The 14,718-nt window shown below is 47.1% G+C and overlaps 1 protein-coding gene across 1 annotated transcript in view; it reads left to right on the forward strand.

The window, feature by feature from the left end:
* The window catches only part of LOC147011552 (coxsackievirus and adenovirus receptor homolog), a 35,690-nt gene that overhangs the window by 5,472 nt on the left and 15,500 nt on the right, over nucleotides 1–14,718 (forward strand). Inside the window, exon 3 of the mRNA XM_085857778.1 lies at nucleotides 4,606–5,019. Coding sequence (XP_085713904.1) covers nucleotides 4,606–5,019 — 414 coding nt within the window. The remainder of the gene's footprint in view (nucleotides 1–4,605; nucleotides 5,020–14,718) is intronic.

Raw genomic sequence — 14,718 nt, forward strand, 5'->3', positions numbered from 1 at the left:
AGGCTTGTTGTAGCAACTCTAAAGCTGCACCTTAAATCCTGGAGAATGGTACCATCCCAGCCTAGGCTGGATGTTGCCAAGCTCAGGGATGAGAGAGTAGCTGAGGAGTTTGTGAACAGGCTGAGTGGACACTTGGGGGTCTGGGTGCTTTGGGGGGTCCTGAAGAGTTGTGGAGCGCCTTCAAGACCACCGTCCTTGATGTTGCCGGTGGATTTCTTGGAGCTCACCGCAGGGCAAAGAAGAATTTTGTCTCTCAAGGGACACTGGATACAATTGACCAGAGTCGCAGGGCCAGGCTGAATGGCAGAGCTGAGCTGTTCAGGGAGCTGAGGCGTAAAACTGTACGTGCACTGAGGGTGGACAAGGAGGCCTATGTGCGAGGAATCTGTGAGGGGGGTGATTCTCGTCCCGCTTACAGGGTAATTCGCGCATTACGTTCATCCAAGCCCATCCCTCGGAGCACTGCAGTTCGAGCAGAGAGTGGTAGGCTCTTGACAGAGGAGTCTGAAGTGAAGGCCCGCTGGGCCGGTTACTTTGAGCGGTTGTACCAGGCTGATCCCCCAGCTGTCGAGTTGGACGTCAAGGGTGTCACAATCCCTGTTGCTGACCCTCGAATCAACTGTGGTCCACCTTCTCTTGTGGAAACACGGACTGCGGTGAACCAGTTGAAATGGGGCAAAGCTCCAGGGATCTGTGGCATCCATGCCGAACTTCTCAAGGCTGGTGGAAATGCTGCACTCGTGTCGTTGCATGCAGTTTTGTGCTCTGCCTGGAACACAGGCATCATCCCAACTGACTGGAAGAGGGGCCTTGTTGTCCCTCTCTGGAAAGGGAAGGGTGATCGCCAAGACTGCAACAACTACCGAGGGGTGACGCTGCTCTCAGTGCCGGGCAAGGTCTTTGCTCGGATAATTCTTGATAGGGTTCGCCACCATCTGCTTGAGCACCAGCGTCCAGAGCAGTCAGGCTTTACACCAAATAGGTCAACGATTGACCGTATCCTTGCCCTTCGTGTCCTCACCAAACGCAGACGAGAGTTTCGGCAAGGGCTGCTTGCAGCCTATGTTGATCTCTGTAAAGCGTTCGATTCAGTGAATCGGGATGTCCTCTGGAGGATTCTTGGTCTTCGTGGGGTGCCACCAAAACTGATCGATCTGATGTCTGAAATCTACTCTGGTACTGAGAGTGCTGTGAAGTGTGGTGGTACCATCTCTGACTTATTTCCAGTTGTTACTGGAGTTCGTCAGGGATGTGTACTTGCCCCCACACTTTTCAGCACTTGTATGGACTGGATTTTAGGGAGGATGTCGGAGAGATCAAGTTGCGGTGCATCGTTTGGGAATGTCAAGATCTCGGACCTTGATTTTGCAGACGATGCAGTCATCTTTGCGGAGACTTTAGACATCCTCTTGGGGGCCCTCGAGGTGCTGAATGAGGAGTCGGAGCCGCTGGGATTACGGGTTTCTTGGGTCAAAACTAAGATCCAGGCTTTCGATGACATCTTGGATGCTGCTGTCCTGTCTGTGTCTGTTTGTGGTGAGGATGTTGAGGTCGTGGAGAGATTCCCTTACCTTGGCAGTGATATTCATGTCTCTGCTGGCTGCGAGTCAGAGGTCAATAGACGTCTCGGTCGGGCCTGGGGAGTCATGGATTCACTGGATCATGGGGTGTGGCGCTGCCCGTACCTGTGCGGGAGGACAAAAGTCCGAGTCTTCAGGTCCTTGGTACTTCCAGTCTTGCTCTATGGGTGCGAGACTTGGACTCTGACCAAGGATCTGAGACGGAGACTTAATTCCTTTGGTACCAGGTGTCTTCGGAGAATCCTTGGCTATCGCTGGTCGGATTTTGTGTCCAACGAGTGGTTGCTGAGAGAGACTCGGATGAGATTTGTTACCTGCATAGTCCGTGAGCGTCAGTTGCGGCTGTATGGACATGTGGCTCGTTTTCCTGACGCTGATCCTGCTCACCAGATTCTCTCAGCGAGGGAGTCTTATGAGTGGAGGAGGCCAGTGGGCCGACCACGTGCTTCATGGTTGCAGCAGGTTGACCATCATCTCAAGGAGATGGGCCTGGCATCTGCCTGGGGGATGGCCAGACGGAGGCCCCTGGAGTACCGGCGGAAAGTGGACGCAGCGACGCGCTGTTCTGGCACATGCTCCCATACCTGACCTGACCCCCCCAGACCCACACCCCACCACTAACTCGATCCCCCGCTCACCACCATTAACCTGAAATTGAATCCATCCCACACCCACCACCAATGTTCCTATACTCCCACCACCACTAACTCAAACCAATTAGTAAAATTCTCATTGTATACCTGGTTCCAAGTGTTATGAAGAGCTTGTACACATGCAGAAAGTCAGGGGGAGGGGGGTGGAGTTGGCCTGGATTGGGGTGAGGGCAGAGAGATAAAACAACAACAGGGGGGCACTTGGATGGAGAATACGCGTGAGAGGGAGAATGAGATCAAATGAAGGGGAAGGAGGACAGAGGGGGCTGATAAACTGTATAGATGCTCAAACGCAGCAAGAAGCTGAAGGTAAAAACTGCGGATGAAACTGAAATGCACCAAACAACAACAAAGAGGGTGAAGGGGAGGGGGTGGGGGGACGCAATGACATGGAGAGGAAGGAGGACAGTTAATGAGTGTGGAAAAGGTCATGACTATATGGATGGAAGATGACCTGAAATAGTGGTAAGCAGCTGTCCTGAAGCACTGGAGGGAAGAAGAAGACAGTATAGACTGGGAAAGTTGCTTCCACAGGTGAGTGAAAAGTGGAATGAATGGAATGGAGGTGAGTGGTGAGACTGGAATTTGGAATTTGAGAGTTTAACAAGAAGAGGGTTACTAGTAAACCGTGTGTGTGTGCCCTGGAGGAGAGAAAATGGTGCAACACCAGAAATATGGTGTTAGAAGGCAAAGACACCATCAACCTGTCTGCTCTGTGAGAGTAGCAGGCCCAGAGACTCAGATTAATCATGGAAGGTTACGTTGATATTGAAGGCCTTGGTTTCTGCAGTATCAGGAAGTGCAGGGTGTGAGACAGGGGTGCCAGCCCAGAGGGGTAAGCGGTGCACCATCAAGCTGCAGGTGAAAGTCTTGTGTGTGGATAGCAATTCAGGAGTACCAAGAATGGATGTTGCATGGTGGAGGATGAGGGAGAGACAGAGACAGAGAGACAGAGACAGAGACAGAGAGACAGAGACAGAGAGACAGAGACAGAGACAGAGAGACAGAGACAGAGAGACAGAGAGATTTTTTTAAGGATTTCATAAAGACATATTCCAAGTGTTGAATCAGCTCGTGATTCTATCAAGGTCTGCAGAGAGGGAAGAAGCTGCCGCCTGCCTATCTTAAGGATGAGAGATGTCATGGCAAAGAGTGGAGTCTTCAGCAAGCAGATAAGCAGGATTTTCCAGAGTTTGAAAGATCATTGATGAAGATGAGGAACAGGACTGCACCCAAGACACTGCCTTGTGACAGACACTTCAGGCTTGGCAGGAAGAAGAGATGAGAGGATTCCATTGAGAGCTACAGGCTCAAGTTGGGTTGCCAGACTATCAAAAGCTTACGATATAATAATTTATGTTCCCTTCCAAGGAATATTGAAGTAAGGGGAGCACATCAAGCCTGTGATCGTGTTGCCAATTGAGGGTCATTTGTCCATGCTCCCTCTATCCTTTAAGATGCTGAGCATCAAGCAAGGAAGCAGCAAATACTGTTTTTAAAGTCTTTTGTTCGACTCGATCGCAGTTTGAACCACCGACCTCCCAGACTCAGAGCGGACGCTTGAACCATTACACCACCGAGTGTGGCTGATACGTCCAGAGAGACGGCCCTGATCTCACGTCTGACATTGAAGGCCTCCATCCATTGTTGGGTGAGTCAAAGCAGCATGTCCAAGCTGGAGTGACCGATTCTGAGGTTGTTGGAGAGAAGGAAGGATTTCATATCAACTGTAATGATGGATTCCGTGACTTTGTTGATGATTGGAAGTAAGCTGAAAGTGTCGTTTCGGGGGATCCGTTTTTGCACCTTTGTACAGTAATGCGGTGATGATGGCTCATTTTCAAGTAGATAGAAGATGACTGAGGCCTTGAGCAAATGATAGAGTGAAAAGAGCAGAAAGAGGATGTGTAATAGCAGCAGGTGTTGGCTTAATTGTTAGGGTGGTGGGCTTGGGATCCTAGGATGCTGAGTTCAAATCCCACTGGGATGTTGAATTAATACCAGGTGGGGTTGACTCTGCCTGTAATCCTGCTGAGGTCGGCAAAATGAGTACCAGCTTGCTAGTATCCTGTGTTGGAGTGGTGTCTCGTCCAGGATTGTGCCCAATAGCCAAGGAGACTGCTTAGGCAGCACCAACGCTCTGCACAGAGTATGGTTCCAATGGATGGATGGAATACCAGCAGAGCAGGTTTGTCGGACAGGTGAGCTGATGCTGTCCAAGCTACATAAAATATATACCATACGAGCTGTATACAAAATACGGCACATAAATGAAATAAAAAAAATGTGATACAACATATACAATATCGATTCAGTGGTTTTGGATGTACATACACAATATATGTATATAATACAAACCTGTGGTCCCACAGTGCGTCCCAAGATCCTGCGCATCTGGAGAGAGTTTATGAAATCAAGCAAGAACGCGAGGCTGTTCTGTGAGGCAGAGGCCAAGCCAAGACCAAACATGACCTGGTGGAACCCAAACGGACACCGCGTTAATGGGAGCTACAGCATGGATATCCCAAATAACCAAAAATATTCACAGAAGATCATCAGTAGTTATAACATCACAAGAGAGAATCCAGAAGGGAACTACAGCTGCCTGGTACAGAACCAGTATGGTGCGGTGAATGAATTTGTTTTGTACAAGGAGGGTGAGGAAACAAGTGAAGAACGAGGAATCACAAAGATCGTGATTGGATGCTCTTTGTCCTTGATCCTGATTCTTCTACTATTTTTATTTGGGTTCTTCATTTACAAGAAACAATGGAATCCAACAGAAGGTGAAAACTTAAATTGTAGTTTGTCTGCTTTTTAGTTCATGAAAATTTTTTTTGCCAAGCATGTTCGTCTGTCACATTTGTCTGTTTGTCCGTCTGGTTGTCACACGATTTTTGGCCACAGTTTTCAAGAAAACATTCTGAATTTTTTTGTGTATGTTTGTGACCGGCAAAGGACAGCAATGCTTAATTTTGGTGAAGATCCGAATCCGGATCCGGATACGATAATTATTTCATTTTCAAGTGATTCTTCACCATTGAAAGATATGGCCAAAAACGATACACAGCACAATATCTCAAAAAGTTGCAGACGGATTCAGATGAAACTTGGTGGACGTCTTGGGTGTGCGACATGGACCAATTGATTCAATTTTGGTGAAGATCCAAATCCGCATCTGGATACGAGAATTATTTCATTTTTAAGTGGTTCTTCATCATTGAGATGTCAGGCCAAAAACGACATAGAGCACAATATCTCAAAAAGTTGCAGACGGATTCATGTGAAACTTGGTGGACATCTTGGATGCATGACATGAACCAATTGATTCAGTTTTGGTGAAGATCCAAATCCGCATTTGGATACGAGAATTATTTAATTTTAAAGTGGTTCTTCATCATTGAGAGGTCAGGCCAAAAACGATAAAGAGCACAATATCTCAAAAAGTTGCAGACGGATTCAGATGAAACTTGGTAGAGATCGTGGGCGTGTGACACGGACCAATTGATTCAATTTTGGTGAAGATCCGAATCTGGATCTGGATACGAGAATTATTTCATTTTTAAGTAGTTTTTCATCATTGAGAGGTCAGGCCAAAAACGATATAGAGCACAATATCTCAAAAAGTTGCAGACGGATTCAAATGAAACTTGGTTGACATCTTGGGTGTGTGACATGGACCAATTGATTCAATTTTGGTGAAGATCCAAATCCAGATCCGAGAATCTTAAAAGTGATTCTTCACCATTGTGAGAGGGCCAAAAACGAGAAAGTGGCACAATATCTCAAAAAGTTATCGATGGATTCCGACGAAACTTGGTAGAAAAGTTGAGAGTGCCACGAGGAAGAATTGATTAAATTTTGTGGAAGATTCAAATCCGGATCCAGATACGAGAATTATTTAATTGTAAGTGATTCTTCTCCATTGAGAGACGGGGCTAAAAATGAAATTGCATGATTTCTCAAAAAGTTGTGCATGGATTCGAATGCAAGTTGGTGGACAGGTTAGGTGTGTGGCAACGACAAACTGATTCAATGTTGGTGAAGATCCGAATCCGGATTTTTTATTATTATTATTATTATTTTTTTTTAAGTGATTCTTCACCATTCTTCACCTTCACCTTCACCTTCACCAGAGGTGGGGCCAAAAGTATGTAGAGCATGATATCTCAAAAAGTTGTGGATGAGTTTTGACAAAACTAGGTGGATGAGTTGATAAGGTGACAAGAACAAGCTAATTCGATTTTGGTTTAGGTCCTGATTCAGAGATGACCGATCAGTGTAAATGTAGACCCGACCACGAGATGTAAATGTAAACTGCTCAGCCTGGCATAGGTATGTGCTCCACTGAGTGCCATTCCGTTTCTCCAAGTGTCACTCCAAGAGTGATGTTACCTTTTCTTTTTATCCAGTGATTTAAAGCTCATGGAGGATCTTGCACATAAATTGCGAGAAGTATTAACACGGAAGGAAACACATAAGTGTACCTGTGCAGGAATTACAAGGACATGAGTCGACAATGGACAGACGCATGGCATACTGTATGTGATTTGAACCTGGATTCCCTTTGTTTTGAGCCAGGGGTTCAGATCAGGTTAATCCAAAAGTGTGTGTGTGTGTGTGTGTGTGTGTGTGTGTGTGTGTGTGTGTGTGTGTGTGTGTGTGTGTGCACGTGCGCGTGCATATGTACCAGACTCGGTGGCGAAATGGTTAAACCAAACACTCATTCAAACCCAATCCAAGTCCGACCATTCTGCCAATCTCAGCCCACCTTTGGTGAGCAATTTACACAGTGATGATGTTTCCACAAAGTGATACGTTTACTAGGACGCGCTGTCCATCTCAAAATTATTTTTGTGATGTATAGTACCATTGTTGTGGGCCGGGGTTTGGTGGCGATAAACGACCACTAGGTGGCGCAGTAGAGCCGTCTCCCACCGAACACCTGGGATTAAAAGGTCGTCACCTCGGATAACTCCGGAGTCGACGGGCCACTTAAAGGACCGTGATCGCCAATTCTCTGATGGCGTGGGGTAGGGTCAATAGCCAAATTTCAATATACCGAAGTACCCACGCCATCAGATTACCGGGAAAATCACACCCTCGGCCGACTCTGTCCAAACCGAGTCGCAGGTACCGACTCAGATCCGGCATAACCGAGCGGAGTTACCAGAGCCGCGCCGGTCCCAATGACAACTTACGGCACCAACGGCCTTACTATTTCTCAATACGCACCGTGCTGGGTCAATGAAAGAAAGCACAGAAAACGAGCTGGTACATTTAACACGGGGGTTTATTTATAAACAATAATCGGGGAGGGGGCACACAAAGAGCAGAGTTATCACGAATAAGAAATGTAATTCACAATGTACAAGGCAGTTAACAATTCTACTTACAGACGGGGCCCACACACACACACACACACACACACACACACACACACACACACACACACACACACACACACACACACACACACACACCCACACACACACACACACACACACACACACACACACACACACACACACACACACACACACACACACACACACACACACACACACACACACGAAAATGGACCCCGTGGGTCTTTCTTTGCACCTGTCCGCCTCGTGCAGTCTGGTCGAGCTTGTCCGGTGGCAGGAGCCAGGACTCGAACCTGCTGCCAACAACGCAGCACCAAGCACCAGGGACCAGGAATGACGCCATGGACGCCAGCCACCATGGGAACGGACCAGACGAGAATGCCAGCAGGCAAGACGAGGCTTCCTCTCTTTCTCCTCCATGGCTTGCCACCTCTCTTCTCCTTCCCCTCCCTCATGGGTTGAGGGCAACGCTCTAAGGTACTCGCCTCCGGATTGGACGAGTGGCGAACATCCCATCTGGCTGGGCCACGCATGCAATGCTCGCCCTTCACTCATTGGCTGGAGGAAACGTCCCATGCCCTTCTTCGGAGCGGAGCCTCGATCTGAGGTGATGGAGGCTCCGCCCACGCCTTCAGCTAAAAACACGTGGGCAATGGCGACCGGGTTGAGTGAGGGATGGTGCCATTGTTGTTGTTGCTGTAGATGTATAAAATCTGACTATAAAATAAATCGTAAACGCCTCCTTTCTCGTGTATAAAGCACTGTCTCCTTCAGCTGCTCCTCATAGATGAGTCTAGCTCGACCCGGAATCAATGTAGTATCCCTCCGCTGAACTCTCTCTATGGCATCTACATCCTTCCGGAGCTGTGGTGACCAAAATTGCACAAAATATTCTAGATGTGGCCCTCACTAAATTCCTGTGCAATGTTAACACCCCCTCTTTTGATTTATAATTGATCCCCCTCCTTGTACAGCCAAAAACCCCATTTGCTTTACCAATAGCTGACTGGCACTGTGCTGCCTGCTTACCTCCCGTATCTATTACCACCCCCAGATCCTTCTCCTGTGTGACACGCTCCAAAATTACCCCTTACATCCTGTAATCTCTATTTTCATTATTCTTCCCCATCCCCAACACCTTACACTTGCTCAGGTTATATTCCATCTGCCAATCTTTTGCCCAATCCAAACAGTATCAATACTTTCCTGTTTCTGATCACCACCCCCTCTGCTATTCACCTTACCTCCAAGCTTTGTGTCATCTGCAAATTTGGAAAGCCTACTCTTCACCCCATTATCCAAATCGATGATGTAAATAATAAATAGTAATATAGTAACGGTCCGAGTACTGATCCTTGAGGTACCCCAATACTTACATCCTCCCAACAAGACATCCTCCCACTCACAGCCACTCTTTGCTTCCTTCCACGAAGCCAGTTTGCAATCCAGGTTTTTGCAATATATTTGTATAAATATATAGTGTTGCGGAAATTATTCCGAGGGGTTAATTAATCGATACCAATAAATGTGAGTGTGTGTGTGTGTGTGTGTGTGTGTGTGTGTGTGTGTGTGTGTGCCATTGTGTCATCTCCATAACTCCAAAACCATAAAACAAGCAGCCTGAAAATTTGCATGCATTCTGACAAATCTCCAAGGAAGTGAAAAAGTGAAAATTGGATGTTTGCGTTAATTAAAACACCCCTTTTGAAGATAATTAATGGCCATATTTAATTATATCCTTCATCAGGTGATCCTCGGCCACCTCGCTGTCTGGGGTCTGAAGGCGTAACCTCGCTGGAGTCTGAAGCCGCCATGTTTTTTGGCCTGCTCAACCATGCCTTGACTTGGAACAGACCGCAACGATTTCTTCACAATAAAGTGTTTTATTCACTTTCCTCACTCATATTATCGAATTCCCGTTCATCATAGCTATGAATCACGACATACATCGCTTTTGTAAGTTCTATAGTTTTCAAATTAGGAGCTTGGAGCAATTTCATGCATTAAATGAAACGATTTTTCACGATCGACTCTCATGGACGAATTCAAGTGTATCATCGAAATATTATTTCGGTTTTGAGGATCCGATATCGTCCGGACTAAATAAGTGTCCACATCTGTTGTGAAATCTGATAATTATAATTTAAACAAATAACGAGTAACATTGTTACGAATCTGGAAGCCATGAGCACTCAACATACAGGTCCTATAGCTCAGTTATTTCGAAAAGTAAATGTGGATAGATAGCTCCCCATCCCTTGTTTAATGGGTTATTGAATGTACATGCGCTGCGAAGTTATTTTGATAGTCAGGGTTTTCTTTTATTTTTACACCACCAACATCAACTACAACAACACCAGCATCACTCTCACATTCACCTCACTCTGACCAGCGCCATTGCCTAAGTGCGTGTTAGCACGTATGTGGGCGGAGCCCACACAGGATAATATTCCTCTACCTGTTTGGTGGGCGGTCTGCAGCGACGGTCGTCACGTCCCCTCCCCCCCCCCCCCGGTCCAATCAACGGCCTTGGCACCCATTTTGGCCAATGATAGGACGACGAGTGCATTTTGTGTACCAAAACTGTCCAGTGAGGGAAAGTGGGGAGGGAGGAGGCGTCCCCTTCCCCCCTGGACGGGGGTGAATAAGGTTGCGGTGCGATCGGACGAAGAGAGATCCTTCCTCCACAAGAACCGCAAGTCGGTTGCGCGCTGTCTCTCTGTCGGTGAACTTGATAGTTTGAGATAGTTGATGACCATCGAGCAGGCAAGGTTGTGGTCAATCTGACAGGCAAGTTGGACAAATGTGTAGTTATCAGCCCTCGCTTTGATGTTCCACTCAAAGACTTGGAGAAGTGGCAGAGAAACCTCCTGCCTTCTCGACAGTTTGGGATACAGAGAGTTTTGGTTGCCGGGACGAATGCTGAAGGGAGTTCTAGATTCTGCTCGCATCTCGCTGGCGCCTGGTTCGTCGCTCGTGCCAGCTGAACCACACGAGGTGGACAGGTCCATGTCATTCTGGGTATCTGTGTGTGTCTGTCAGTGGGCCCATCTTTAAGTAGTAAATTGTTAAGTGCCTTCACTGTACATTATTTGCCTTGCATCTCTGATTAGTCATGATAACTCTGCCCTCACGTGCTTCCCTCCTTCCCCACCCACTGTTAATAAATACCCTATTTGTTAAATGTATCCACTTATCATGTAAACCTGCACTAAACCTGTTTCGTGGTCGGGTTGTTGGCGACTCAACCCTCTCCCCCACCAGGTTTTCTGGTGAAGAGGGTGTATGATATTGTGGAGGTGAATTTCCTCTTAGTAATTTTGTAATCAATCTGGTTGAACATGGGCATTAATCATAACTGTATTCTCATTTAATCACTGAACCTTAATTGAACTCATCTTGATATAACTCATATAATGGCTGAAAGAGAATCTGTAAGAAATGTAATCACTTGCGTCTTCTTGTATTCCTGTTCTGAGTAATTAATGTGCTTGCTATTGATTTAACATGAATCCTTGAAAGTAATTTAACCCCTATGACTTGGAAACACCGAATGAGCTCCAGTCAACCTTAGTTATATCCATTAACATCTGAACATATTATAACATATCATTTGTTACCTGATGTAACACAAATCCATTTGACTTCAGTCTGTGGGTGGTTAGCCTGCTCGAATAATTGTTGATGCTTGCAAGGCAGAGACAGTCTGGGAAGCACGCCAAAAGTGATAACGGAGACGCCGAGTCCCTTTGTTCTTTCTCGGCAGTTGAAAACACTCAACTCTGTTACTCCACTCTGAAACCTTGAGAGTTGCTTGTGGTTTATTCTGATTTGTTGAGCTGAGGTCAGTTACAGGTCTCGCTTGCCTGACCACCTGATGATATGTTCCCCTCCTGTTCCATTTCTATGGGAACCCTTTCTCTTCTTCTATGAGGACGAGCCGCACTCAACTTTATTTGATTCAATATCTATGGGAAAGTTCAGGCTTTGACATTGTTTTTCTTCCATCCTGTACTTCTTCCAGCTCATCCCTCCACTCATCCTGGCTCCAGTTTCAGAGAGATTATTCTTTAGCTCCGGTTAGTGAAGATCATTGAATGCCATTCATGTTCTTCCTCCACATACGTGAATAAAGATTCTCCTTTGATGTGCTGGCACCTGAGTGGACACTGAGTCGTTCCACGACAACATGGACACCTAGCAGGAGTAAAAACTAACCTGTCAAAGGGTGGAGGAGCTACTTGTGAGTCAATGGCCACCCACATCTAGCGCCCAACTGTCTCCGGATGTCCTCCTGCAGTTGCGTTACTTTTTGTAAAGAGGTTGGTGGCAGGATTTGCACTCTAGCCACCGTAACACCCGCCACTCAACAAAATGCAAGAAAACCATAAAGAGGATTGAAAACCCACTCCGTGGGAGTACTTCCTATGCAGCTGCCCTCTGCAGTGGAGCTCATCAGATGACGGGATTGGAGCAAATCCTTCGGGACCCCCACTCTTTGATGATAGGAGGAAAACCCGGGGTGACCTTCCCGGGTCAGATTGCGATCATATGTGTTGGGGTGGTGCTGAGGTGTCATCCACCAGATGGCAGTCTCCTTGGGTTAACCTGAGGTGGTCTCTTTGGGTGGTGCCTGGAATGTCCTATCCTTAAGAGAGGATGATCACATGTCTCTGTTATCATCTGAGCTCAAGCATTTGAACATTGATATTGCAGCACTCTGAGGATCGGAGACTGGATGGTGGCGAGATCATGGTGGGTTGTTACACCTACTATTGGTCTGGTCACTAAGATGGTTACCATGTCCAAGGAATTGCTGTAGCTGTGTCCAACAAGCTGATTCCAATGATACTTGAGGTAACACCGGTCAATGAGCGTATTATGATTCGTCACTCCTTGGGTGTCGTTTCCTTGGTTTCTGAATATGCTCTGACTGAGGCGAGTGATCTCACCGTGAAGGAAGCATTCTATGCCACGCTCAAGTCTATGGTTGATCAGTGCCCCAGGCGAGATACTCTTCTCATCTTGGGGGATTTCAATGCATCGTCTGGAACTGATAGGAATGGTTATGAGACATGTGTTGGCCCCCATGGGTCTGTAACTGTGAACCTGAATAGCACAAACTTCCTTGACATTGGAAGAAGTCTTGGACGTAGGGTAGCTGCTTCATGGTTTCAGTGCCCACATTCTCATCTTTGGACTTGGGATTCCAAGGCTGGTGGTGTGGCAAAGGAGATTGACCATGTGATCATTGATGGTCGATGGAGGATGATCCAAAACTGCAGGGTCGTCCGGAGTGCTCAGTTCCTCAATACCGACGACAGGCTTGTGGTAGCAACTCTGAAGTTGCAGCTTAAATCTTGGAGAATGGTACCATCCCAGCCGAGGCGAGATGTTTGCAAGCTCAAGGAGGGAAGCTGAGAGGGTAGCTGAATAACTTGCAAACAGGCTGAGTTGGGATTTGGGGGGGGGGGGGTCTGAGTGCTTTTGGGAATCCTGAATAGTTGTGGAGTGCCTTCAAGACCACCATCTTTGATGTTGCTGGTGGATGTCTTGGAACTCACCGGAGGGTGAAGAGGAATGTTATCTCTCAAGGGACACTGGATACCATTGACCAGAGTCACAGGGCCAGGTTAATTGGCAAAGCTAAGCTGTTCAGGGAGTTGAGGCGTAAAACTGTACGTGCACTGAGGGTGGACAAGGAGACCGATATGCGAGGAACCTGTGCGGGGGTAGAGCATCACCTGTGGTCAAGCTTATGTCTCATATGTTTATCATTTTTTTTTTTAGCTCTCGTACAAGCCTCGAAAGTATATACACAAAAAAAGTGATTCTCGTCCTGCTTACAGGGGAATTCGCACATTGCGTTCCTCCCAGCCCGTCCTCGGTGTACTGCAGTTAGGGATGGAGTTAGGGTGGAGGGATCTTGACAGAGGAGTCCCAAGTGAAGGCCTGCCAGGCCGGTTACTTTGAGCGACTGTACCAGGCTGATCTACCAGCTGTTGAGTTGGATGTCAGGGGTGTTACTATCCCTATTGCTGACTCTCCAATCACCTGTGATGCACCTTCATTTGGGGAAACACAGCTGCGGTGAACCGGTTGAAATGGGGGTAAAGCTCCTCGGATCTGTGGCATCCATGCTGAATTCTCAAGGCTGGTGGAAATGCTGCACTCGTGTCGTTGTGTGATACTTTAGTATCTTAGGTTCGCCAAGCAAGTAGTTCTCTGCTCTGGCTGGAACACAGGTATCAACCCAACTGACTGGAAGAGGGGCCTTGTTGGCCTTCTCTGGAAAGGGAAGGGTGATCGCCAAGACTGCAACAACTACCGAGGGGTGATGCTGCTCTCAGGGCCAGGCAAGGTCTTTGCTTGGATAATTCTTGATGGGGTTTGCCACCATCTGCTTGAGCACCAGCGCCCAGAGCAGTCATGCCGTCTACCAAATAGGTCAACGGTGACCATATCCTTGTGCTTTGGGTCCTCACCAAACGCAGATGAGAGTTTAGGCAGGGGCTGCTTGCAGCCTATGTTGATCTCTGCAAAGCATTCGATTCGGTGAGTCGGGATGCCCTCTGGAGGATCCTTAGTCTTCGTGGGGTGCCACCAAAACTGATCAATCTGATGTCTAAACTATAACTCTGGTACTGAGAGTGCTGTGAGATGTAGTGACACCATATCTGACTTATTTTCAGTTGTTACTGGTGTGTATTGGCCCCCACACTTTTTAGAGCTTCTATGGACTGGACTATGGGGATGATTTTGGAGAGATGAAGCTGCTGTGCCTCATTTGGGAATGTCAATATATCTGACCTTGATTTCGCAGATGATGCAGTTATCTTTGTGGAGACTCTGGATATCCTTTTGGGGGCCCTCGAGATGCTGAATGAGGAGTCGGAGCTGCTGGGATTAGCGGTTTCTGGGTGAAAACTAAGATCCAGGCTTTCAATGACATCTTGGATGCTGCTATCTTGCCTGTACCTGTTTGTGGTAAGGATGTTGAGGTCAATGAGAGATTCACTTACCTTGGCAGTGATATTCATGTGTATGCCTGGTGTTGGCTCAATAGCTAGAGTGGTGGGCTTGGGATCCTAGGGTCCTCAGTTCAAATTCCATTTC

The sequence above is a fragment of the Eptatretus burgeri genome, chromosome 15 (assembly GCF_056783735.1).
Source record: "Eptatretus burgeri isolate ZD-2024b chromosome 15, Ebu_testis_v1, whole genome shotgun sequence".
Lineage (NCBI taxonomy): Eukaryota > Metazoa > Chordata > Myxini > Myxiniformes > Myxinidae > Eptatretus > Eptatretus burgeri.